Genomic DNA, 26,129 nt, shown 5'->3' on the forward strand with positions numbered 1-26,129 from the left:
TCGGCCTTACCCCGTGTCAAACAAAATCTAGATCAATGTATTGTACAATATTTAGATGATTCTCTTAGAAAAACGCTGATTCCTTATCTATCCCTCATTCTTCTCCTCAGCATTCACCAGACTGCGCAGCGCCGGCTCAATGTGTTTGTACATGGTGTAATGAGTATCCTCCTCAAACTCGGTCAACTCACTATTCGGTATACGATCAGCCATGTACCGAATCATAGCGATATTCGCATTAGTATCTTTGACTCCATGCCAAATCTGAACTCTGCCATAGTCAACATCCTCGAGCTTGAACCCCCAGTCTTTGGAAGTCAGCAATTTAGCCTCATGGACAGTCCCGCTCGCGCCTTGACGAAATGGCTCATCGAGAAGCATATTGACAAGACCCTCGACTCTTTCAGCGTGAGACTTTGTGATTTTAGTTTCGGGTTTGCCTTTTGCGTCTTGGGCGTCGAGCCATTTTCCAATTCGTTTTATCGCAGGCCCGGTCAAGACAAGCCATCGAACAGATCGACTAAACATGTTCAAGGCAACGGCAAGTAAATTTGGACAATTCATCGCGCAAAATCTCATAATTCGGCGAGACTTGTCCACATGGTGAACACCAGCAGCCCAAGGCGGTGCACTGGCAAACAGTCCAACACTTGTAAGTGCACGCTTAGGCAAAACGTAGGCACAAGCCAAAGCAAAGGGACCGCCCCCAGAGAGTCCAAAGACAGAGAATTCAGTGAGTTTCTTTGCTTTTGCGAGTTCCGCGACGTCTTTAGGCCAATCGATGATGCGATAGTCAGGCTTGGGTGATGATAGCCCAAACCCAGGCCTGTCAAGGGCAATGAGACGAACACCACATCGTTGAGCTATGTCGTCAATGGGTTGCGCTTCAAGCCTTGATGACGGAAATCCATGGAAGTAAAATACTGGTTTCCCATCCGGACTCCCATATTCTGCAAAGCCTAGCTTCCGACCATCTGATAAGTCAAGGGTTTGGTGCGAACGAGAAGATGTTGCATATAAGCGAAGTGATGATTGTGGAATGCGATTTCGTAAAACTATGCGAAGCGATGTCCTAAACATTGTTGAAAGACAAAATAAAAATGATATTAGACAATCTTGACGACGAGATTTTGTTGGGTTTTTGTCTGTTTAAGTACTCTACCTCATGAATTAAAGGGCCCATGCTGACGGGTTCAATACGCGATACGGAATACGGAATACGAGGCCAATCAGAAACATTCGAAACATCATGACAGTTCCCCCGGCTATGGGGAATACTCAAGCAAGACGCAGATGTCCGATACATTTACAAGTTCCAACTTTAGCTCGGCAATTATAAGTCTTGGTCGATCTTACGTTTCCTCCTCGCTCTGGGGTGTAACAGTAGGCTGATGTCGACTCTTGAGCGATCGGAATGTGCTATGAAATAGGACCATTGGTGCGATGTCGGGCTGCTTCTACAGCGACGTCATGAGACGTGCGAACTCGTATGCACTCTCGGCACTACAGCGCCGGGAGAACGGGTCGGACGACACGCTTCGGGGCGGTCGCAGTCGCGGCCGAAGCCATGGCGGGCTCGGCCAAGGTCCGGGAGATGGGGGCGGCATTGCCCAGGCCACCTGATGAGCACACTCCTCAGTTCCTCAGAAGGTCATAGAGACCTCATCTCAAATCGTGTGTACGTCGTAAGTTCAGATAAGCAAACTTTACTTACATACCTATTCTCAGTCAGCCGACTTCCTTAGGGTGATCCCACGATAAGTCTTCCAGCATTTGTCGGTCATCCAGATCGTCCTTGCGCTGTATCAGATCTTCAAGTTAGGGTAGACACAACTGTCTAGACAGGAGATATATGGTTTGAGGTTATCGACGTGTATTTTGCGAATCTTCGGTGGGCTGGCCAGATTTCTGGTCAAATAGGTAACGTCCCTCCTGTCCCCGGCCCTGGGGAGACTCTTAGAGACGTGATAGGATTTGCCAACAGCGTGAATCACAATAACACAGATCACGACAGTGAATCACAACACCAGCAAGAGCGCGCACTACATTATTTTCTCTAGCAGTGAATCAACGATCTGTGCATAGGATATATGACGAAGGGATAATAAGCGGGCAGACTCGTTTACCATTTTGATTGACTTTGTGTAATCTGTTTTGACAGAAATCGGCAGCATTTCGATAATATCTTCAAGCAAATACACACGGTCTAGTTGTCTTCAGTTAATGCAATCTATGTACCTCGTTCCAACCGTTCCGATCCAGCTACTGTTTGCCTTCCTATTCATCTTCAATCTAACAAAACCAACTGAACAAGACAACTCACTTAAAATAGGGTGACCAAAAAACACTCTCCTCGTCCCAAGCCTTCTTAACAACTCTTAACCTCTCAAACATTTCACCAGTAAACATCTCATTTGCATCCGTCTCAAACTTCCAATTATTGGCAAAACTTCTCGGTCCAACACCTTCATCACTCTTCCTCAACTCGGCAACAATACCATCCAAAACACCCATAAATGCTCGATTCGTTTCTTCTTTTTCCGCAATTACAATTGCTAGCGCGACTAGAGGTCTGTCGCGACTGTCGATAAAGTTATCTCCCGCTGCGGCTACACTCTTGTCGGTGTTGGAGGCGGTTATGATGAGAGGACTCTGTTGAGCATCAGGATACTGTTGTGTTGCTGTCGTCCACTTCTCGAAGGTATTCTTTATAGCTTCCGGGTTTGTCTTGTATAGACGGCATGACGCGATGGCTTTGTGACCGCCGTGATAATTATGAACACCGTATTTGGTGTTGATGTTGGCAAATGGTACCAAATTCGTCATGCTCATCACTGCTCTTCCAACAATGTCATCCTGAAAAAGCAGCGCTGCTTCTTTCTCTGCTTTTTCAGCTGGGCCAAAGAATGTATATCCCAAAACAATAATCGGAACCCCAGCTGCTGGAGTACCTGGGGGACTGCGCGTAAAGACCAACGTGATGTGACTCTCAGGTAGAGGCTTGCGTAAGTCCAGAAATGTCTTGACAGCGACATCAATAGCCGGTGCAGGAAATACAAGAGTCCTGGTCCAGATCTTATCATCCTCCATATCGAGTTTCGCAATGGGGAAGACTGACACGGTCACTTCGGTGACAACACCCAGTCCGTGCCCTGCACCACAAAGAGCATTGAAGAGCGCCAACTCTTCACCTTCCGACTCCGAGCTGACCTCCACGACATTTCTTTTGGCAGTGATGGCTCGGAAAGAAACGACGTTGTCAATCATCCATCCGTGCATACCACTGAGGACACCATTTCCACCACCAAGAACACATCCGACGAAACCGACTGCATCAGAGCTTGGAACGGGAGTATAGTAACCCTCTTTCGCCAACATCTTCACCACCTCACCCGTAACAACACCACCGCCAACTCGAACATTTGCTTTCTCTTTATTCAGATCGATGGTCTTGAAGTGCTTCAGATCCAAGTACAGCGTCGACGAGTCCACGCTGACAAACGTCCCGTGTCCTCCTCCTGCAGCGAGTACAGTGAGTTTATTGTCCTTGGCAATACGAACAGCTGCTTGGATATCACTCTCTGTTTTAGGGGTGATTACCAGAGCAGGTCTATCAATTCGTGTATCCGACCACCGCGATGGTTTCGGAGTGCTGTCGTCAGAGATGGAGTAGTCGCACTTGAGCGACTCAAGTCCCGATATTGAAGATGACATATTCACAGATTACAGAAACAAGACAATTTAGAAGAATTAATGACACAAATAGCAGAGTCCAGCTCTTTTATATTTACAGTCAAAAGTTAACGAAATCTAGCGCTTACCAATCTGACATGAGACCGACAACATCGGCCCCCGGCCCCGCATCCTTCCGACATCTAGTCTCCCAAATACTCACCTCAAGCATCGATTCTCACCCACGAATCTGCAAGACCCTGACACTGAACGCACCAAAGACTGCTTACCTTGAGCATATCTACAAACCCACCCTTGTCATCTCGTACCTGAATGGGAACATCATTCTGCACGACACATTCCTCGCAATACACAGGAAATGTATTATTCGGGACAGCATAGCAAGGGATGCACCAGCTTGGTCCGAGGTGAAGAGTAGTCTTCTTGCACGTCTCACATGCATCGAGATATGTATCTCTGCTGCGATCTCGAGCGTCGTTATCATTCTTGATGGCCACCGCTTTGAGGCAGTGTAGGCACATTACTCTCACGCTTTGGAAGGACTTGGAGCAGCGTGGGCATGTCTTTGTGGGTGGTTGGAACGCAGGTGCGAGTTGACCTCGGAGGTAGACTTGGCGGATGAAGAGTCCGTCCTTGTCAGCGTTGGTCTGAGTGGGAGTTGATTGAGACATCTTACCGTTGTTTGATGGTGAATTATTGTGTTTAAGTTGTTAGTTTGTGTGAAGTTGAGTTAACGTTGGAAAAACGCAATGAGAACAGTTGTTGATGAGTTGTGATTGAAGTACCAAGTATGGGAATTGTGCTCTTTTATACAACCATACTCGTTACCAAGTCCAATTCATGTTCAAGTATGAAAAAGAAACAATACGCAATATACAATCCTTTGTGCTTGTCAAAGAACTCAAGCACTTCGAATGAACAACACTCGGCGATAAGCAATGACAACACCGTGTTCGCGTACAAATTCATGAGAGGTATATTATGTTCATATGTACAAGTCTCAAAGAGAGTAACGTGTTCATCACATGTATTATCCCCATCTTCGTAAATCGTCTCTCGTTTCCTCATCGCCAAATCCCCATACATCGCTCATGTTCTATAGCGTTGGTCCCTCCCATTGTTCGCGACGCATTCGCACAAGCCAAGATTGTTTATGGGGAAACGAAACCTGCCTCTCGCGCGAAAAGCCCGCACGTTCAAGTCCTTGCAAGAACCTAGTAATTGTTAGTGGCGAACATTAATGCTGACAGACGCAACTTACCTTGCATTGTCTACTCTCGGTTCAAGGCACACACTCATTGTTCGATAATCCGATGTAAAGCACCAGTGAACCAATCCTGTCAACCAGATTGGAACACGTCCTCTTGCCCACTCTTCTCCGATAAACACATGAAGACCTCTGTCCCAATCCGCTGCTTCACCACCGATATGCTGACCAAGAATGTCCTCCTTTACCCAGTAAACCTCAAAGTATCCAAATGGCACTCCATCCCATAGTCCGATAACAGGGAAAGAGTTTGGTTGGTTGAGGACATTGGCGAGGAACTTGTCGTCGTACTCGCCCCAAAAGGCGCTCACACGAGGCTTCTTCATCCACATCTGTATTAAAGACACATCGCTCATGGTGGTCAGATGAGACTGCTCTGGTGGTTTTGGTCCAACAGGGCCGAGGTAAGGCACTGGATTTGGCGACATGGAAGCGACTCGGAATGAGAGATACTGGTCAACACTGGGAACAAATCTGGTGTAGAACACTTCACCCATTCTCGGCGGCTTCGGTCTCATTGGATGGCGGATATTATTCGTAAAGATGTATTGAAGAGGCGGTGGAGGGTAGTAAGTCGGGAGATGTGAGCTAGAATAGAAAGGACCGATGGGAAAACTGGGTGGTGATGACATGGAAGTTGGCATAGGACCACCAGGAAGATCATGGTCAATTCGATTGATCGATGAATGCGGTGAATGGCGTTGAAATGTCTTATGGAAAGGCGACGCTGGTTCCAATGGCAAAGGCGAGGTTGGGCGACTGCCAATTGGTGATCCAGGAACCGAATCGTACGTCAAACCCGATTTATTCGGCTGAAGAGAAAACAAGAACAGACGTCCAGGGAGTTGCCAGAACATGCGCTTCGAAACAAACATATTGGACCAATCGTCTCCATTGTCATCCAGGCTCGTCCCAACGGCGCTTTGTCCTGAGGTGATGAGCCCCATGCGCTCAAGCTTGGGGATCAGATTGCGCCCTCGCAATACGCCATCCCTCTTGATATTGATCTTCCATTCACCCCGCGGCTTGGCGACCTGGGGCGTCTTCTCTGCTGCTTGCGCGGATATCTGAGGCGCAGGTTCAGGTTGATGGAAGTACCAGTAGAGCGTGATCCATAGCATCATAGCTATCTGCCGTGTGGGGCTCGCGGCGGGTTTGAACTCGGAGCTGGAAGGGTTCGCGATAGACGAGATGAAGAGGTTGTCGCCTTGTAGTGTCGGTTTGTTGAACGAGTGGAACTGTCGCTTCGGGCTATCGGGAGTGACACCATTTTGCCCTCCTTCTCCATCCTGTCCCTCAGTGTTACTATCGCCTTGTTCGTTGGTATCGCATTCGGATTCTGTATTCAGGACCACGGTCCATCCAACGGGAAAAGCATTGTGATGCGTATTGAGCTCGTGGCTCTTGAAACCGAGACCAGCAAAGACGGGTGTAACGGTAAAGGTCTGACCGTCGGGCAATCGAATAATTTGGGGTGCCATATCCGTCGTACTACAGACTGGAACCTATCCGTAATCGTTTCGGTTCGGGCTTGCGCGGGGGATCGGCTCTGGGTTATAAGTAGCTAGTGCGGGCCGGGATGGGAATGTCAAGAGAGGGGATCCCGAGTGATTTAGTTAGTTAGTGGCCAGAATGGGTCGGGACTCGTTCCAGAAGACTTCCTCTTCCGGAAACATGCTGACCTTTGCAGGGACGATCGTGACAAACGCCGAAGCAATGGTTGGATACTGTGGTGGGGAGATGTTGTGTCAAGTGGATGATCACAACGGCCGCACTGTGGTCCCAGGGTCCCTCTTAAAATGACCCGTCGAACACAGTACGTATTATCTAGCATCAACATGTCACTTTTTCAATACGTCATGATAAGTCGATTCTCTCATCATGTCACATCCAATGCGCGAAGTGCAGTCAAGTCAGTCAGTCTATCATTCGGCGATAGCTCAACTTGGCGTCTTGTTACGTTGATTGCGCGATGACTGTGAAGCTTTTAACAAGCAGTATTATCGACTTCTTGGTACTTGATTGATGGTTGAAAGAGGAAGAAGTTGCTGCTGTCTATATAACTCAACAGACGCTTCTTTTATCATGACCAACATCATGAGTTCAGGTATATGGCCTATCAGTCACGCTTGTATTGGAACTTATTCCTACTGAGAAGAAATATACAGAATTTATTGGAATAATCTTCGCGGATAGATTAACCTTTGTTGAGAACTTTAATAAAATTAAGAAGGCCTGGGCAAAAGCTGAAAGATCAAAAAACAGAAATATCACGACCTAGACTCGCCTTCTTCTCGCACTCTTATCATGGCGTTTCCCAATAACCTCCTAAGTCTTAGGTTACAAAAATAAACGGTCTAAGAGCCATAGTCTAAGGAGCATAAGTGCCCCATTATTTTCGTCTCTTATGCTTCTAGCGGCCAATTTTTCTGATATCCTGAGGCCGTTTTAGATCTGGCTGAAGCTATCATTAATCTCAAATTGCAAATAAATACCGCGCATGTGTCTCTAATAATTCAATGCATTATCTGTGACTATCGCTATGCGTCTTAAATCGAAACACAATTACAAAGAAAATATCTCCTGACATGAATGTCACCACCAACCCACCACCAAGCGCTCTCGTTGTCGCATCTTCCGAGCCTCCAATGAAATGCCCAATGCTAAGCTATATTCGCCATGATCTGATGTTCCAGTTTAGTGTACAAACTTCGCCTTTCTTCTTTACCATCGTTTACTGCTTCTTCTTGTTCTCGGCAGATGATCCGGGGCCTTCATCGCTCTCACCCTCGGTCACCTTGGTACCATCGCGACCCTGCTTCTCTTCCTCGAGGACCTTCTTGACTTCCTCGCCTCCGAGGTCCTTCTTCTCATCCCAATCAACATCGTACTCGCTCGCGATGATCTTGATCTCCTTTCGCAAATCGTTGGCCTCGTGGATAAGCTGATCCCATCTGCTCTGATCAAAGCCGCGCTCTTGGTACAGTGCTGCCTGTCGCTTGGATACTGTCACCTTCATAGCGGCCTTGTAGCTGAGATCACGGCTGATGTATAGGAACCAAAGGTAGGCACCCATGACAGTCGTCAGGCCAGCGAGGTAGGTGACGGGCTCTACCAAGTCCCATCCCGCCTGGGTGTGAAACGTAACGTAGTAAACGACTCCCCACCATCCGGCCAGAGCCGCGAAACCTCCTTGTGCCAGACGGTGCGCTCCCTTGTGAGCCAGCGCGTCGCATTCGTTCTTGACCTTTGACATGGACTCGATATTGCGTGACATGCGTCGCAAAGTCATGCGCATATAGTATGTACGGTCTCTGAAACTCGGTACGGCAACTCGGAGTTCTTTGTCAAATCCTTCAACGTTGATTGCAAATTCGCGACCACGAGCAGCATCTCTGATAAAATCTCCGATCTCGGTGCTACCACTCCATCGCACCCAGTTGGCCTCTTTATTAGTAGGACCTTCGTGGCCGAGCCCAGAGTATGATGCGACATTGGCATTATCATTTTTCTTTTTCTTGTTTTCCTTCTTTCCGTCTTGTTCCTCTTGGTCAGCTTCGGCTCGGAAAACAATGTCGGGAAGCTTTTCGCGGCCCTTGTATTGAACAGGAGGGATTTCGGCTTGGATCAATCGCTCGAGGTACGAAAGTGGCTGATGGGGATGAATAAGAAGAGCCAGTGGCTCGACCGTTTCGCCTGCGTCGTCCACTTCGCCATTCACTGGCCTATTGACGTGTTCTTGTTCGGGATGGAAGGGCATTGGTAGAATGAGCTTCAGTAGGCGGGTTGGGGTAGTTAGAAGACGTCCTGTGTAGGCGTTAGTCGAGATTAGGTAGTGAAGATCGCGAGACCAGCTTACCCTTTTTCATGTCCTTATTCTCAGGAACATCCTTTGGCGCATCTGGCTCTGACCCAGAGTCTGCTCTGTGCCATGGCCGATCATTCTCTAATGTTTGAGCACTGGAACCTGAAGTGACCTTTTTCGTATCTCTTTTGCGAGCCTTTTCGCTCAGGTCGTCCCTCCTAGCTGCATCTTCTTGTTCCGCGGCAGCCTCTTGCCTGAAGCATCTCGATGTGGTAAAAGCACGTTGAAATGGTAATGAAGCAGCTTCGCAACGGTACGGATACACAGCTGGTAATTGATGTTTCGCAAATGACTGTTGTAGTCGTGATGCTCTCAAGGTTACGCGCCTTAAAGCGTGATTCATTCTGGTCTATCGCGGTATCTTGTAGTTGATGTGGGTGTTCCTCGAAGTTTGATACGCGGTATCTTGTAGTAATACCTATTAAGAGGAATGGGTAGAGTTGGAGGAGGGTAGCAACGGACAAAGGTCAAGGTGGAAGGAAGTAAGCTTTTAGGCCAAGGCGGGAGGAAAGGTTGCACAGGGGGAGGAAACAACAGGAGTGACATACATAGTCAACTTGAAGTAGCAGGCCAAGAACTTTGCCTTGGTTGGAAGATTCTTGGATCGCCGTCACCACTATCTCATCCATCAATTGGCGCCCTAGTAGGTAGCAGAAAAAATGACCTCTTAAGTCTTAGGTTACAAAAATAAATAGTTTAAGACATATGGTCTAAGGAGCATAAAAGTGTCCTACTAATTTCGTCTCTTATGCTTCCAGCGGCCAATTTTTCTGATACCCTGAGGGAGCCCACAAGCTTGGAATTTGTGACGTCAACAATCCCATGGCTAGCTGTATCTGTCCCTGGAAGATTCATGCTCACATCATCTGATTGGTTGAATCGGGGGTATTTAGCGTCACAGCACCACAGCCACATTTGAGCAGGCCTGTTTCGTCTGGGGTTTCAATGCACGATCTGATTATCCTGGAGCTTTATTTCCGTTTTCAACAAGGTCTCATGCGTTGCCACGTGCACTTTCCCTATCCTACCATTGTGTGTAGGATGATGACCCTGTTATCGAACTTGGTGAGAGCAATGGAGCTTGTAATCAAGACTGACATTGAGGCTGCTTACCTATGCTCAGTTCTCACCAGAGATCTGGGACGAAGCCTGGGGCAAGACGGAGAACTTGAGACGTGAACATAGGAAAGACCTCAATAGTAGTGAGTCCAAGGTGGTATAAGGGGATCATTCAAACTGACTTGTTAAAAGGACGTAGCGTCAAGTTCCCGATAACCCCGGATCCAAGATAGTGTCGTGAATTTGACAGTCATTGAATCAGTTTGCGGGTTTAACAGCTTTTCTAGTTTTCAGCAAGGGCCCGAGACTGAGAATACAGTTCCTTTTCCAGTTCAATGGTAGAAGCTGTGTGTCATGTACAGGTCATTAATGATTAGAAAAAAATGAGCTTACCCTATAGCCTTGAGAGCTCGAACTGCTTGGCATTTTTGAGTATCCGTATTCGGACTACAAAATTCCCCTGTAGATCTGACATGCATTCGCGTAAGCTTTTGGGATGACAAGCAAGTATCGTTGGTCTCTAGTACTGCTCATAGAATTCCTCATCCAGGGCTTGTGTACAGAGTAGACATGATCGGATACGCTCCAATGTTCATCAACTGAGGTGGACAGTAGATCATATCGATTTGCTAGTGAGCCGCTATCAATGAGCAATCTCGCCTATCAAATTAGGTTCTAACTCAACAATTGATCCCAAACTCTGACATCTACAAGTTGTATTCGTACATCGTATCCGTTTAGATCACATCAGAACAAACCGAAAAGGATGCATAATCTGACATATACCGCCGCTAGAGCACATTTATCATGCAAAACCCCCATCTTTGAGCTGCACGCATTGGCTAGACCCCCCAAGATGACAGGTTCGCTTGGTGTTGAGGGGCTCCATTCAGGGGTCCTCAATTGGACCCCGCACTAGACCTGTTGAGGCTATAATCTCTGGTTAGGCCTTCCGCGGCCCATCTCCAACTCCTCCCGCTACAACAAGTCGGTGAAGTCTAGCTAATTTTGTTGCTTTGCTTTTACTTTTACTTTGTTTTGGTATATCAGAATCTTGTCTTCCTTTTGTTTCAATTCAGTCTCTGATTTGTTCCAATCTTCATCTTCCGATATCCCCTTCTAAATCTTTTTGTCTATCAACCCCGCTTCACAATGTCTGACACAAAGGTCTACCGCGCCAGTACCACTGCGCCCGTCAACATCGCTGTTGTCAAGTAAACAACTCCTTATTCGTGTCCCCAGATCTCCAACTAACATGCTTCAGATACTGGGGCAAGCGCGACGCGAAGCTTAACCTCCCTACCAACAGCTCCCTCTCTGTCACCCTCTCGCAAGACGACCTTCGAACCCTTACAACTGCCTCATGCTCGAGCACCTTTACCGATGGCGACAGCCTCACTCTCAACGGAGAGTCCTCCGACATCTCTGGCGCCCGAACCCAGGCTTGCTTCCGTGAGCTTCGATCTCGCCGTGCCGCTCTCGAGGAAGCCGACTCTTCGCTTCCCAAGCTTTCCACCTACCCCCTGAAGATCGTCTCCGAGAACAACTTCCCCACTGCCGCCGGCCTTGCTTCTTCCGCTGCTGGTTTCGCCGCGCTGGTTCAGGCTATCGCCCTTCTCTACGAGCTTCCCGACTCGCCTTCAGACCTTTCCCTCATCGCCCGTCAAGGTTCCGGATCCGCTTGCCGAAGTCTCTTTGGCGGTTATGTTGCTTGGAGAATGGGCGAGAAGGAGGACGGTAGCGATTCCAAGGCTGACCTTGTCGCTCCCGCTTCGCACTGGCCTGAGATGCGAGCTCTGATCCTCGTTGTCAGCGCCGCCAAGAAGGGTGTTTCTTCTACTTCTGGTATGCAGCAGACCGTCGCTACCTCTGGTCTCTTCAAGGAGAGAATCACAAACGTTGTCCCCGCCAACATGGCCCTGATGGAGGAGGCCATTAAGAACAAGGACTTCCCCAAGTTTGCCGAGGTCACCATGCGCGAGTCTAACTCTTTCCACGCTACCTGCGCCGACACCTACCCTCCCATCTTCTACATGAACGACATCTCCCGCGCTGCCATCCGTGCTGTCGAGTACATCAACGAGAAGGTTGGCAGGACCGTCGCTGCATACACATTCGATGCCGGCCCCAACTGTGTCATCTACTACGAGGAGAAGGACGCTGACATTGTTGTTGGCGCTTTCTACCAGGCTCTCCAGGGTGTCGGTGGTTTCAAGGAGGGTGCTGCCAGCGCCAGGTCCAGCATTGAGTTCGAGAGGACTCTTGCTTCCACTCTGAAGGAGGGCGTGAGCCGAGTTATCTCTACTGGAGTTGGAGAGGGTCCCGTCAAGACCGACGAGTTCCTTGCTTAAGAGATGGACAGATTAGCAAATGATGGAAAGGGACTCCCATATAATAGTAAATAGTATGCTGGAGAACATATAATGAAGCTCGTACGGCTCAGTAGTAAAAACAAAAAGGTGGTTCCAAGCTTTGTACTGTTTATTGTGCTAGTTCGACGTCTGCAATTTGAATGAGGGTGCTGGAAAGCTGAACATGCCAGCTTTCAGGTCGAAGGTCCAATAAAACCGGCACAAACTTTAAGAGAACCCCGTCGCCTGAGTACATAAGGCTATAAAATACCTTTTAATGGAATAAATTCACGGAATGATTCCGTTACTCATGCTCTTGCCTCTGATCATGTCATTGATCACTGTGTGGGGCCGTCCGAACTGTCCGGCCCCAGATGTCCCCGGACCCGATCAGCCGCCTTGGGGTATCAAAAGAGCTGGCCGTTTAAGTCATGAGAAACGAATGGATTAATTCATAGTAGGTACCTAGATCAGACTCTCTGCCCATTCATTTTGGACTCCTTAGCTCAAGGGCCAGGAGTTCGTGATCACAGCCAGCCCCAGATGTCCGTCCATCGTTCGGAACCGATTTAACCAACGTCTGTCTCCACAAAGAGCGACGATTTATTAGTCCTAAGACCTGACCGGCAAAGAGGTAAGCGGTTTTACTTGCGCCGCAGTGAATGAAATGATAAACTCCAAAATATCTGTCCTTGCAATGTGCAACGTTTGTCTCTGCGGGGCACTGCCACAGTGACCTTGTGAAACCCTGTCTGCCAACGCCTTTCTTTACAGGCGGCCACTCTTCAACCATCCTCTTTCAACATCAACACCACCATGAAGGAGCTTGCAGAGAATCTTGGCCGCGGCCAACCGATTGAAATTGCAGAATATGACAAGTCCGGAAACCACATTCGAACATGGACTCACGGCCCTGACAATCATGTGTGTATTTTATCCTTTCGTATTGCATCATCGCTAACCTTTGCAGGTCGTCTTGAAGGCCAAGGCTCGTACTTCTTGGTTTCCTTCTATGCACGAGGCTTTCATGCCCGTTGGATATCCGCATTCTGTTTCGAGCGATTACCTCAACTACCAGTTTTTCGATTCTATGCAAGCTTTCTTCTCGACCATTACCTCTCTTCTTGCCAACAGAGCGTTGCTGCAAGGCCTCGGCGTCGGAGACGCTAATTCGTCTGCGACTTTTGCTATGCTACTCACCGTCCTCAAAGATGCTATTTCCCGTGTCGCAACTATTGTTTTTGCTCATCAGTTTGGCCTTCGCATAGAGCCCGACGCCAAGCGCTTCCGATTTCTCGCCGATCTCTTCAATGACACTGCTTTTTTCATGGAGCTGTACAGCCCCTACCTTGGTCCCTACGGGAAGATTATCGCACTCACCACCGGAGAAGCCCTTCGAGCCTTGTGTGGTGTCGCAGCAGGTGCGAGCAAAGCAGCTTTAAGTGTACATTTTGCCAAGCATGACAACCTTGCGGAACTCAACGCCAAAGAGGCCAGTCAGGAAACAGCCGTCGGTCTATTCGGTCTCGCTGTTGGAACTCTCGTCGTCAAGTATGTGGAAGATCACAATACCGTCGTGGTTCTCATGATTGCCCTCGTTCTCGCCCACTTGTGGATGAACTATCTCGGCGTTCGCAGTGTGTGCATGGACAACTTCAATCGACAGCGCGCGACTATCCTATTCGAGGAATACCTCAAGACTGGCACGATCATGACACCCGAAGAAGTCGCTAAGCGCGAGAGTATCCTGTTCTGGCGGCCCGTCGCTCGTAATCGAGAAGGCAAGGAAGTCGCGCGTATCGAAATGGCCGATAGTTATAAGAAGGCAACAAACAGCGGACGCACCATCGACGTGTTTACCGTCAACGACGGCAGCACCCTTTTTGTTGGGTCAGAAGGCAGTATCAAGATTATGCTTTGGAAGGATTCCACTGCTGTCCAAGCCATTGACGCCTGGTACACGGCTGTAAAGATCGCCTGGGCCAGGGACACGAAGGAAAAGGGAAGCGGTCTTGAGCCTTTTCTTGGAAAGGGAGGAGCTTTGGAAGGGGATCTTTTGCTAGAAATAGTTGCGAAAGGGTGGAAATTGGACTCGCACGCTCTTGAGACATGTGCGCCTACTCGTCTTTGTCTAGGCATGGAGACCAAGAAGGACGAATAATTTAGGTACTTAATGATAAGACGACCTTAGAAATTTGTTTGTGATCAAAAGCCATGTCTTGATGTTTCAAGGGACACCATGCTACGCCGTATTGTACATTTTCCAAACGCCAACCAAATCTCTAGGACTACACACGTATCATACATCATTTACACAGTTCGGCCGAAGGGCCATCATGCTAGAAAAGCCCATCGCTTGGCTCGCATCTTGACACCCTCCCACGTATTCAATTTTGGTCGCACATCGAGATAGAAACTTGGTCCGCCTCTACCATCAGGTCGTCCAGCGTAAAAGTCGATAACGTAGTCAACTCTTGTTCCACAGCGGTCGATAACCCAGTCGTGACGGTCAAACGGGGCAGTGTAGCCGATCATGGTCTTGATGCGAGCTGTAGGGGTCATGCGGTCCATCTTGTTGGCGAAAGATTCGAGCTTGGGACCACCACATCTGCTGTTGTTAGCAACAATTAACAGAGATAATTTTTGCGAAACTTACGTTGTACCCTCGAGATATGGCGCTTCCCATTCCTTGATCTCCTTCCAAGCTCTTTCGTTGACAGCATTGTGGATCGGCACAACGGTCTTCATATCTGCTACCCTCGCATCATAGCCCTTTCGCTTCATTGCCTCAAAGAACATTTTTTCTGAAGGATATACCCAGTTTCCTGAGGGATCCATGCCAGTTTCCATCTCATGGTTCTTTGGTCTCGCGGGTTCTTTTTCGTGATCGACAGGACACGCCGAAGCGTCGCTCGTAGTTCGTGGAATCGTAGAAACAACTCGATCTGTATCAAGACCACCATTCGACGTGGGTTTATGCGCGGGTGTAGATGAAGGTGCAGGTGAAGACCATAGATACGAGGTAAAAGTCTGAGTCCATGATTTCGGCTGCTGCTGTGCTGTGTGATCGACGGGGCATTTTGCTGCTGCTGCTGCTGCCTTTGCGGCTTCGGCTTCACGGGCTTGGGCAAGCCATGCGTCGCGGGTCTTGTGGTCAACGGGACAAGCGTCGTTTTTGTCTGCCATTGTGAGGGTGGGCGGGATAAGAAAAAAGGCCAACAGTAAAAAAGATTCATTGTCGAAGGAAAATGGCGTAATTGGTCGTGGGGATCCACGGGGTGTCAGTACCCGCATATCCGGATGTGCGTATAAAACATGTAACTTTTGCATATCCAGATATATATATAATAATATAACCTTCTATAAAGCTATATATATATCCTCTCCCTAATTTAGTTATTTTACTTTATTTAAAGCTATTTAAAGTTTCTTTATTATATATAGTAATTTAATATTATAATTTATTATCTATAGATAAGTTATAGCTTAATTATTTATTAATTTAGCTATATTTATAGTATTATAATCTTATTCTTTAAATTATAATATTATTAAATATATCTTTCTATATTAATATATAATTAAATTATAATATAGCTTTATATATATATATTTTAGCTTATAAGACTATTAAATTATTTTAATTTAATATTAATTTATTATAAAAAATAGTCTTTAATAATATTTAATAATAATAATTTAAATAATAGGCCTAGCTTTAATATCTTTAAAAATAATATTATTATTTTAAATAATTAGATTTTTTTTTTTAATTTTAATAATTAATTTATATTTTAGCTTTTTATAATTAATAATAATACTTTTAGTTTTTTTATAAGAAAAATAGCTTATTTTTTTTTTAGCCTTTAAGGCTTTTATATATAGGTAAAAGAATAGATTAATTATATTATTTACTTTTAATTTTTTTAGCTTTTAAGATTAAGTAAATTAATATTATTTTAATTATTTTTAATAATTAAGCTTATTTTTAATTATTTAAATTTAATTTATTAATATTATATATTACTATTTAAATAATTAGCTAATAGTATAAACTATTATATTATATAGATATTAAGTTTAAGGTATTTAATATATTAAGTAACTTAATAATATTATAGATTAATATTACTTTATTAAAACTACTAATACTTATAATTATAAGAGATTATAGTAATTATATAATATAATAAGAGATTAAGCATATAATTAAGTTTAATTATTTATAATATTAATAAAGTTAGCTTTTACTTTAGCTTTTTAACTTTATATTAAACTCTTAACTATATATATAAATTTCTTTATCTATAGACTTTAATTTAAATAGAGTTTCCTATTTAGGCTACTATAGCTAGAATATATTAAAAAGCTATTACCTAGAATACTTATACTTATCTTTAATAGTTTAAATAAAAACCTTTAATTCTATAAACTATAATATATATTAATTTATTATATTTTAAAAAGTAATTTACTTTTTTATAAGGCTAGTTTTACTTTTAATATAATAATATATTATATTAAATTATTATATTTCTTATTAAATTTACTATAAGTCCTCTTAAGGGATAAGAAAACTAAGGAATTATAGAATTTTATAATTAAATATAGTTAATATTATATTATCTTTAATTAATAATAATTATCTTATAAAGATATATTTTAGCCTTTTTATTATAAAAGTATATAGACCTTAAAATTAAATTAAGGTTATATATAAGGCTTTAATAATCTGACTATAGATATATTAAAAATACTATATATATTATTTAGCTATTAGGCTATTATCTTTTAGCTAGATTATAAGGTAATATATAATTAATATTATAATTATAATCTAGGTTAGCTTAGTATATTATATATTAAGGCAGAATAACTTATATTTTTTTTTCTAGTAATCTTATTAAGTAAAGAAAAAGAAAGTATATAATATTATTATAATTTTAATAAAGCTTTTATTCTTTAATATAGAGTTAATCTTATTAAACCTTATTAAAAAGTATAGCCTTATAGCCTTATAATATTATTTTATTATTAAAGTTTATTATTCTTAAGTATTTTATTTCTTTATAAAATAATTAAAATCTCAGTTATGTATAATAGATTAATATTAAGCTTAATTTATTCTAGATATTATATTTATTTTTACTATATAAAGCCTTATAAAGTATAATATAGTATATTAAGTAAATAGAATATTAATTTTTAAGTTAACTTAGTTTATACTAGCTATAAGAATAATAATATATATTTTAATAATTTAAATAGTATAAATAAATAATATATATATTAACTAAGTATTTCCTTAAGGGTAAATTAATTAAGTATAATAAGAAATATAGTAAATTAAGGTATTTATTATAATTATTTTAATATTATTATACTTTATTAATATCTTAATAAGTATATAAAATCTATAGCCTTATATAGCCTTATAAATATATTTATATAAGCTAAATTTAATTAATAATTATTATTTTTAAAAATAGCTATAAAGTAAAAAAAAAATACTAAATAATATTATATTAATATAATTAATATATTATTTAATTACCTTTTTTTTCTTTATTTAATAATATATAAATAATTATTATATAATAGCTAGAAAAAAACTAATAGTAAAGTATTTAAATTAATATAACCTTTTATAAAGTAACTTTATTTTAACTATAAGGATTTATAATTATAATATTATATAAAAGAGATATATATTAATATATTAAATAATAAATAAATTAATTAAATTAATTAATATAATTAATTAATAATCTATATACTTATTAATTTACCTTTTTAAATTAATTTTAAATATATATATTAATTAACTTTTTAATTAAAAGATCTCCTTTTAAGTATAAGTAATTTAACCTTTATATACTAGCTATTTTATAATTAGATTCTTTTCTTTATTTATCCTTAATATTATATTAAGAAGGCCTTTTTATTAATTACTATATAAAAGACTATATTTCTCTAGAAGTTACTTTTTAAAAGCTTTAGCTTTACTATTAAGGTAATTCTTATTATTAATTTAACTATTTAGCTCTTTAATTATTTAATCTTTTAATTTATTTACCTTTAAAGACTTTATAAAAGGCTTTATTTATATATTTAATTTATATTATTAATATAATAATATATTATATTATAATAAAAGCCTAATTATCTTATAATATCCTTAATTTATAAATATTAACCTTTTTAATTAAGTATTATACTAGGCCTTCTTATACTATAAATACTTAATATATACTTTATATAGCTCTTTTTAAAAATAATATAAATTAAGTAAATAGCTATATAAAAGATTATATAGTAATATTAATTCTTATATTTCTAAAGGTAATATAAGTATTAAAAAGTAATATATTTTTTTCTTAATAAAGGCTTTTTAATAAAATAATTTATTATCTTTATAGAATTTAATATTATAATATTTAATATATTATTATAAGTTCTTTATATAGCCTTAAATACTATAAGTAAAGTAAATTTAAGGCTTTTTTTTTAATTTTAAAAATAATCTTTTAATTATCTTAAAAAATAATAGTTTATACTATATACTTAAGGCTAATAATTAACTTAAAGCTATATAGTAATTATATATATAGTAAGACTTAATAATAATTAAAAGGTTATTATATTAATATAAATATTAATATTTATTAAAGTTATTAATAGTAAAAAGCTCTTTTTATTATATTAATTCTAATAGGTAATATATATATAATAGCCTAAGAGATTAATTAAATCTCTTTATATAAAAAGAGAGAATTAAAGATATTCTTTTTTATTACTTTTTAACTTTTTTTAAAGACTTATATAATACTTAACTATATATTTACCTATATAGATAATTAGAAAAAGTAATTTAATATATAAGCTTTAATAAGGCTTAATACTCTTAAGTACCTTAGAGTTATATAAGTTAATAATTAATAATCTATTTAATATTATTAAAGGCTTTAAAAAGGTTAATTTACTTTATACCTAGGTATTTTATTTTAATTAATATATAAATACCTTTAATTTATAAAATAGCTTAATATTTAAAGTATATAATTTTATTAATAAATACTAAGATAAATATATATTTATAAGGGTAAAATTAAATTTTAATTAAATAGTTTATTTCCTTTAAATATAACTTTAAATAATTATTTATAAGCTTTTTTAATTACTTAAAGTAAATATCCTTTATTAAAGTAAATATAACCTCTTATTAAAGCTTAAAAAAATTACTTTATTTACTTTTTCCCTAAGTATTATTAAGATCCTTTTTAAAGCCTAGCTTATAAAAGGTTAAAATAGTATATTTAATATATTAAATATATATATATATTATAGCCTTAAGAAAATAATTAATAAAAATAATAATATTAATATAAATAAAATATCTATTTATTAATATAATATTTAAAAGATTAATTATATTTACTTAATATAGTTAATAAAGGTTTAAGAGGATTTAAATAAAATTAGCTTCTTCTTTATAATTAATAAATCTAAAGGTAATATAAAAAGTATTCTTAAGGCTATTAACTTTAATAATATTAAAAAGAAGTATTTTATATTTATTAGTCTTATATAATATATAACTGAGATTTTAATTATTTTATAAAGAAATAAAATACTTAAGAATAATAAACTTTAATAATAAAATAATATTATAAGGCTATAAGGCTATACTTTTTAATAAGGTTTAATAAAGTTAACTTTATATTAAAGAATAAAAACTCTATTAAAATTATAATAATATTATATATTTTCTTTTTTTTTATTTAATAAGATTACTAAGAAAAAAAATATAAATTATCCTACCTTAATTATTTATATAATATACTAAGTTAACTTAAATTATAATTATAATATTAATTATATATTACTTTATAATCTAGTTAAAAGATAATAGCTTAATAATTAAGTAATATATATAGTATTTCTAGTATATTTATAGCTAGATTATTAAAGCCTTATATATAACCTTAATTTAATTTTAAAGTCTATATACTAATATAGAATTACAAGGGTAATATAATATTAATAAGTAAGAAAGAGGATGATTCTTTTATTATTATAAGAATAAGTCTTAAACTAAGAGGTCTTAAAGACTTACTTATACTTATATAACTAGCTTATATAAGTATATATAATAATCTTTCCTCTTAGAATTATTATATATTATATATTAGCCTTAAAAAGAGCTAATATAGTCCTTAGTATTATATATATATTTATTATATAGGAATTAATTAATTAATTACTTTTTCTTAAGTAATTTCTTCTATTATTTATTATAATACTTCTTATTATCTTTAAACTCCTTTAAGTACTTTATATAATACTTAGTAATAATACCTTTATTAATATTTAGCATTTTAACCTAAGTATTATACTTAAGGCCTTAACCTTTCTATTATATTATAAATCCTTTAAATAATATACTATTATACTTAAGGTAATATATTTAATATTTAATTAGGAAATTAATTTTATATTATTTTTTATTATTTAAGTCTTTTTTAATAAAGCTAGATTCTTTTTTAATAAAGTTATTAATATATATAAATATTAAATACTTAATTAAGATAATTAAATATATTATTTAATTAAAAAGGAGTTTAAGTTTATAGGCTAGACTATTAACTATTTACTTAATATAAAAAGGGCCTATTTATTATTATAATTACTTATATAATAGTTTCTTAAGTAAATAATAATTATTATATAATTAAAGATATATTTTATTATTAACTTTAAAGATAATAAGTTAGTATTTCTTATTATAGGCTTTTTTTCCCTTTATAGCTATAAAGTTAAATATTAATTAAGTATTTTATTAAATAGTCTCTTAAAAGAATAATAAGTTAGATACTTTTTTATTATTATTAAAAAGGTTAAGGGTATTATTTAGTTTAAACTTATAAAAATACTCTTAGGCAGATATATTTATACTAATATTAAATACTCTATTTAAATTAAATTATAAACTTAATAATAAATAACTCTAGTTAGCTTTAAGATTCTTAATATAGTAAAAATATAATATAATCTTAATAGTTTAATTTTTTTATTTTAATAGTTTATTAGCTTTAAGGTAATAAGCTATAGTTATAGTTAATTTATAATTAAATTCTTTTTATAAGGATTATTAAAAAGAACTATTAAATTATTTATCTCTATTTAAAATAATAATTTAAAGTATTCCCTAGTTAATTAATATAAAGAATTTAATTAAAGTAATTATCTAGTTTTTAATAAAATAAATAGAATAACTAAGAATTAATAAGTTTTTTTTATTAGCTATATAAGTAATTATTATTAATTAATTAAAAAGATTAAAACTATCTATAGCCTATAGAAAGCCTTTTAAGAGAATAAGTAGTAATTTAATAATAAAATCTATTATAATAGTATATATTAATTAAGTAAGTAATTAAATAGGTATATAATTACTAATTTATTTTTATTAATTAATTTAATTTAAGTAGTATATTTTATAAGTATAAATATACTTTTTAATTTAGTATAAAAGGTTATAAATAAATAGGCTAGATAATTCTTAAGTTATTTTCTTAATTTTAAAGTAATATTTATTATTATATATTATTATTAAGATTTTTAGTATTATTTTATAGAGAATATAGAGTCTATATATTCTTTTATTATTATAATTATAAAGTAGTCTTTATTATAAGATAAAAAGAATCTTAAGCTTAAAAGTATTAATAGTAACCTTACTATTTAAAATATCTATAGTAATAAGCTTACTATTAAATAGGATTATTTTAATTATAAGTTTATACTTATTATTATTAATATATTCTATTAAGAAGTAAACTTTTATCTTTAATATTATTATAGCTTTAATACTAATAAGTATATTATTTAATACTAAGTAGTTTAATTTTATTTAATTAATATTTTTATTTAACTTTTTAACTTTTAATTAACTTAAAGTATTAAGAATAAAGTTTTTTTTCCTTAAGATATAGAAAATATATAAATTATATTTAAATAAATAAATAAAAGTATTAATAAGCCTTTAGTTTACTTAATTAGTGCTAAATATTTTAAGTATTATTTTCTTAATAATAGATTTAATTATAAAGTAATTAATAAAAACTATTAAAAATCCTTTAAATAATCTAATTTAAGCCTTAAGGTAATATATAGCCTAAATAAAGTAAGCTATTTTAAGCTTAATTAGCTTATATTTATATTTAGCTAATAATAAGGTATAACTTAAGAAGTATATAAATAGGATAATATTAATTAAGATATAAATACTTTCTTTTTATATATAATTATCTTTAATATAATAAAGAATAGTATTAAAGCCTTATTAAAGATTAATATTAATTTAAAGAAATAGTTATTTAATAAGGTTTAAATAAAATATTCTTTTATTAAAAGTAATTTTAAATTAAACTACTTTAAAAGATATTAACTCTTTAAGTATAAGATTATAGTAAATTATTTTAATATAAGCTATTTTCTATTCTTTATTATTATTTATAATCTTATTATCTTAATAACTTTTAATTAATAAAATAACTTTTTATTATTAAAATAGTTTAATAAGTTTTATATAATATAGAATTAAATACTTAATATAATTAATTACTTTAATATATTATTCTAGAGCTATTAATTATATTAAGAATTTAAAAGTAATAAATATTATTACTCTCTTAGCTATTATTAATAAACTAAAGGTATTAATTTTAAAGCTAAGAATATAAGTATTTAGATATTTAAATTAGTTTTTCTTTAGATTAATAATAAGATTTTTAAACTTAAATAAAGTAAATAGAGTTTAAAGATATTTAAAGTATTTAATTATTAATTATAAAAAAATAATAATATTATTAATAAAGGCTTAATAGAATCTTTAGAAAAAATAAAGTAAATAATCTATATATCTTTATATATATACTAAGGAATTATAAAAACCTATTAATATAATTATTAATCTCTTAAGTCTTTAATAACTTATAATAGTAAAGTAATTATAATATTTTAATTTAATTTTAAATTAATAAAAAAAGGTAAATATATTTATAATAGAAATATATATTACTCTCTATAAAGTATTAATAATATCTTTTTATTTAAGTAAAAAATAGTAATTAAATATAATAACTTTATTAAATACTTATAAATTAATAACTATATATACTTTTAGTTTATTATTAACCTTTCTTTATATTATAAATACTAAGGCTATAAAGAGGGTAAATTATTAAATTTATTCTATATATCCTTTATAATATAGTATATTAAATATTTTATTAATAAATTCTTTATTCTTTATATTATAAATATAAAGTTATTAAAATACTTTATATTTATATTAATTATTTATAAAGGGAATAATTATTTTATTACCTTTATTAATATAAATAAGACCTTTATTAATTTATATAGTAAAGAATTTATATATAAGCTAGTTAGCTTATTATATAAAAAGTAATCTATTATTATAAATATAAATACTATTACTTATAATAATCTTAAGTAAATCTAGCTATTATTATATTTAAACCTTATAAAGAAGTCTATAGAGACTTAATAAATTTATAATATTAATAATTAAGTTAATATTATTCTTAATAATAAGTATATTAATAGATATATTTAATTCTTTTTTTAAGAATTTAATAAGTATTATTAATAATTAGTATTTCTAATTATACTAGTTTCTTTAAGCTTTTATAATATTAATTATAATAGTATTAAATATAGTTTTTAGCTATTTATATATAATTAACTTTAGTATTATAATCTTATATATTAAGTTTCTTATTCTTAGGTTATTAATACTAAAGGTAATAGCCTTAAGGGCAAGGGATAAAGTAAACTTAGTTAATAATAATACTTATATATTTATTTATAGACTTTAAATAAATTCTTTTTTTAAACTTATTAAAAGAATAATTATATTAGCTATTATAAAGGCTATAAATACTAATTTCTATATAAAAATTAAATATAATTACTATTCTTTATATTCTTTAAGGTTTTTAAGCTTTTATTTTTAAGATATATAGATATTAAAATCTATATTATTAGTAATTATAATACCTAGGGGGTTAATAATATTTATAAGACTATTAACTATAGTTATTAGTAATCTATAGAATATATAAGGATATCCTTTAAGAACTTCTTTTTAAGAGGCTAGAATAAAGTAAAACTCTTTAGCTAGGATTATTATAGTATAAACTGCTTATACTTATTATAATACCTTTTTAATAAGTTATATAATTTAAAAAAAAATATAGAAATCTCTTAATAAAGTATAATTAAAATATTATATTATATTTATAATATTAATACTATAGGATACTATTTAATTATTTTTAAGGAAAGTAATTAATAATAATAATAATATTCTATTTTAAACTTAAGTATTATATTTAAATTTAATTATATTAATATTATCTCTATTCTTATAAATATTATTAATATAAAAAGAGAATATAGCCTATTTATTATAAGGTTTATTTACTTTATTATTAATATCTCTAATATATATTAATTTTTTCTTCTTAATTTTATAATTTAAAGTATTTAATTAGGCCTAGCTAATAATAGGTTTTCTATAGTTAATATTTATATAAATAGTAATAAAGAGATCTTTATACTTACTATAGATTTAAAATCTTAAGTAAATATAATTCCTATTAATTTTATATATAGTAAATATAAGGAATTAAGTTATATTCTATATATTAAGAGTAATAACTTCCTAGTTTTCTTAATTTAAATTAATAATACTGCTGCCTATAGTATTATTAATAGTATTAAGGCAGTCTTAAGTAATAGTATTTATAACCTATTAATAATAATAATTTATATTATTATAGCTATTCTTAATATAGTAATATAGCTTATTATAAGATAGGAAATCTTATTAATAATAAATATAATACTTAGTTTTAATAAGAGTATTTTTATTTAAAAGCTAAATAGATAAGATATATATTTATACTCTTAAGTATTCTTATAGTAAAGCTTTTATAATAAATATATAGTTATATATTTTATATTTATATATTTTTAATATAAAGGTTAATAAGAAAGTATCTTTTCTTAAGATATTTAGTAAATCTTATTTAATAGTTATAAAGCTAAGATAAGCTTTTTATAATAATATTAAGCTAATTAAATAGTTATTATTAAATTTATATTTATTATTATAATAATTATAGTCTAGCTATATATTAAATATATCTTTTAAAGTATTATTTTCTATAATAAGATAATACTTTTTAAAATAAACCTTTTTTTTTTCTTAAATATAATCTTTTTTATATAATTAAGTATATTAATTATCTTATTTAAATTTATTTTATTTCTTAGTTTATTTCTTATTATATTTATTATTATATTATTAATTATAATTTTATTTATCTCTTTAATAGCTACTTTAATATCTATTTAAATAATAAGAGTCTTTTTAATTATTATAGTTTTAATTATTATCTTAATACTTATTTCTATAGGAATTACTTTTATATTACTAATTATAATTAAAGCTAAACTTAAGGAAGTCTTAGTTAGCTATTTATATAATAATATAATAATAGTTTTTATAGATATAAATAAAGTCTATTAATTAGATATTCTTATTAAGATATAAGAAAAAATAATTAACTTTAAGGTTAATTATAATAAAGATAATAAAAAGAATAAATACTTTATTAAAGTATTCTAGCTATTTAATTAGATTTACTTTTTATTAAGCTTATTAAAATAAGGTAATATTCTTCTTAATAAGCTAGAGAGTATATAAATTAGAGTATAAAGTAGCCTAAAGCTTACTATTTAAATATTTAAAGTAATATATAAGAATTCTTATAAAGTTAAAGATTATAAAGTTTAAAAC

The 26,129-nt window shown here is 34.2% G+C and overlaps 8 protein-coding genes across 8 annotated transcripts; 2 read left to right on the top strand and 6 right to left on the bottom strand.

Annotated features, from left to right (window-relative positions):
* Nucleotides 1–87: 87 nt before the first annotated feature.
* Nucleotides 88–1,436, bottom strand: FPOAC1_003442 (uncharacterized protein; the record flags this gene model as incomplete). Its single annotated transcript, XM_044848008.1, has 2 exons — nt 88–892; nt 1,357–1,436. 2 exons carry the CDS (start codon nt 1,434–1,436, stop codon nt 88–90), a joined length of 885 nt encoding a protein of 294 aa, XP_044713924.1.
* Nucleotides 1,437–2,319: 883 nt separating this feature from the next.
* FPOAC1_003443 (uncharacterized protein) lies at nt 2,320–3,714 on the bottom strand (the record flags this gene model as incomplete). Its single annotated transcript, XM_044848009.1, has 1 exon — nt 2,320–3,714. One exon carries the CDS (start codon nt 3,712–3,714, stop codon nt 2,320–2,322), a length of 1,395 nt encoding a protein of 464 aa, XP_044713925.1.
* Nucleotides 3,715–3,896: 182 nt separating this feature from the next.
* Nucleotides 3,897–4,364, bottom strand: FPOAC1_003444 (uncharacterized protein; the record flags this gene model as incomplete). Its single annotated transcript, XM_044848010.1, has 1 exon — nt 3,897–4,364. The coding sequence occupies one exon, from the start codon at nt 4,362–4,364 to the stop codon at nt 3,897–3,899; it is 468 nt and encodes a 155-aa protein (XP_044713926.1).
* A 425-nt stretch (nt 4,365–4,789) lies between these two features.
* On the bottom strand, nt 4,790–6,441 carry FPOAC1_003445 (uncharacterized protein; the record flags this gene model as incomplete). Its single annotated transcript, XM_044848011.1, has 2 exons — nt 4,790–4,907; nt 4,955–6,441. The coding sequence occupies 2 exons, from the start codon at nt 6,439–6,441 to the stop codon at nt 4,790–4,792; spliced, it is 1,605 nt and encodes a 534-aa protein (XP_044713927.1).
* A 1,253-nt stretch (nt 6,442–7,694) lies between these two features.
* FPOAC1_003446 (uncharacterized protein) lies at nt 7,695–9,168 on the bottom strand (the record flags this gene model as incomplete). Its single annotated transcript, XM_044848012.1, has 2 exons — nt 7,695–8,767; nt 8,820–9,168. The coding sequence occupies 2 exons, from the start codon at nt 9,166–9,168 to the stop codon at nt 7,695–7,697; spliced, it is 1,422 nt and encodes a 473-aa protein (XP_044713928.1).
* Nucleotides 9,169–11,036: 1,868 nt separating this feature from the next.
* On the top strand, nt 11,037–12,235 carry FPOAC1_003447 (uncharacterized protein; the record flags this gene model as incomplete). The annotated part of the gene is made up of 2 exons (XM_044848013.1): nt 11,037–11,098; nt 11,149–12,235. The coding sequence occupies 2 exons, from the start codon at nt 11,037–11,039 to the stop codon at nt 12,233–12,235; spliced, it is 1,149 nt and encodes a 382-aa protein (XP_044713929.1).
* An 816-nt stretch (nt 12,236–13,051) lies between these two features.
* FPOAC1_003448 (uncharacterized protein) lies at nt 13,052–14,396 on the top strand (the record flags this gene model as incomplete). The annotated part of the gene is made up of 2 exons (XM_044848014.1): nt 13,052–13,159; nt 13,206–14,396. 2 exons carry the CDS (start codon nt 13,052–13,054, stop codon nt 14,394–14,396), a joined length of 1,299 nt encoding a protein of 432 aa, XP_044713930.1.
* Nucleotides 14,397–14,569: 173 nt separating this feature from the next.
* On the bottom strand, nt 14,570–15,421 carry FPOAC1_003449 (uncharacterized protein; the record flags this gene model as incomplete). Its single annotated transcript, XM_044848015.1, has 2 exons — nt 14,570–14,843; nt 14,892–15,421. 2 exons carry the CDS (start codon nt 15,419–15,421, stop codon nt 14,570–14,572), a joined length of 804 nt encoding a protein of 267 aa, XP_044713931.1.
* Nucleotides 15,422–26,129: the final 10,708 nt, after the last annotated feature.

The sequence above is a fragment of the Fusarium poae genome, chromosome 1, assembly GCF_019609905.1.
Source record: "Fusarium poae strain DAOMC 252244 chromosome 1, whole genome shotgun sequence".
NCBI classification, from domain to species: domain Eukaryota; kingdom Fungi; phylum Ascomycota; class Sordariomycetes; order Hypocreales; family Nectriaceae; genus Fusarium; species Fusarium poae.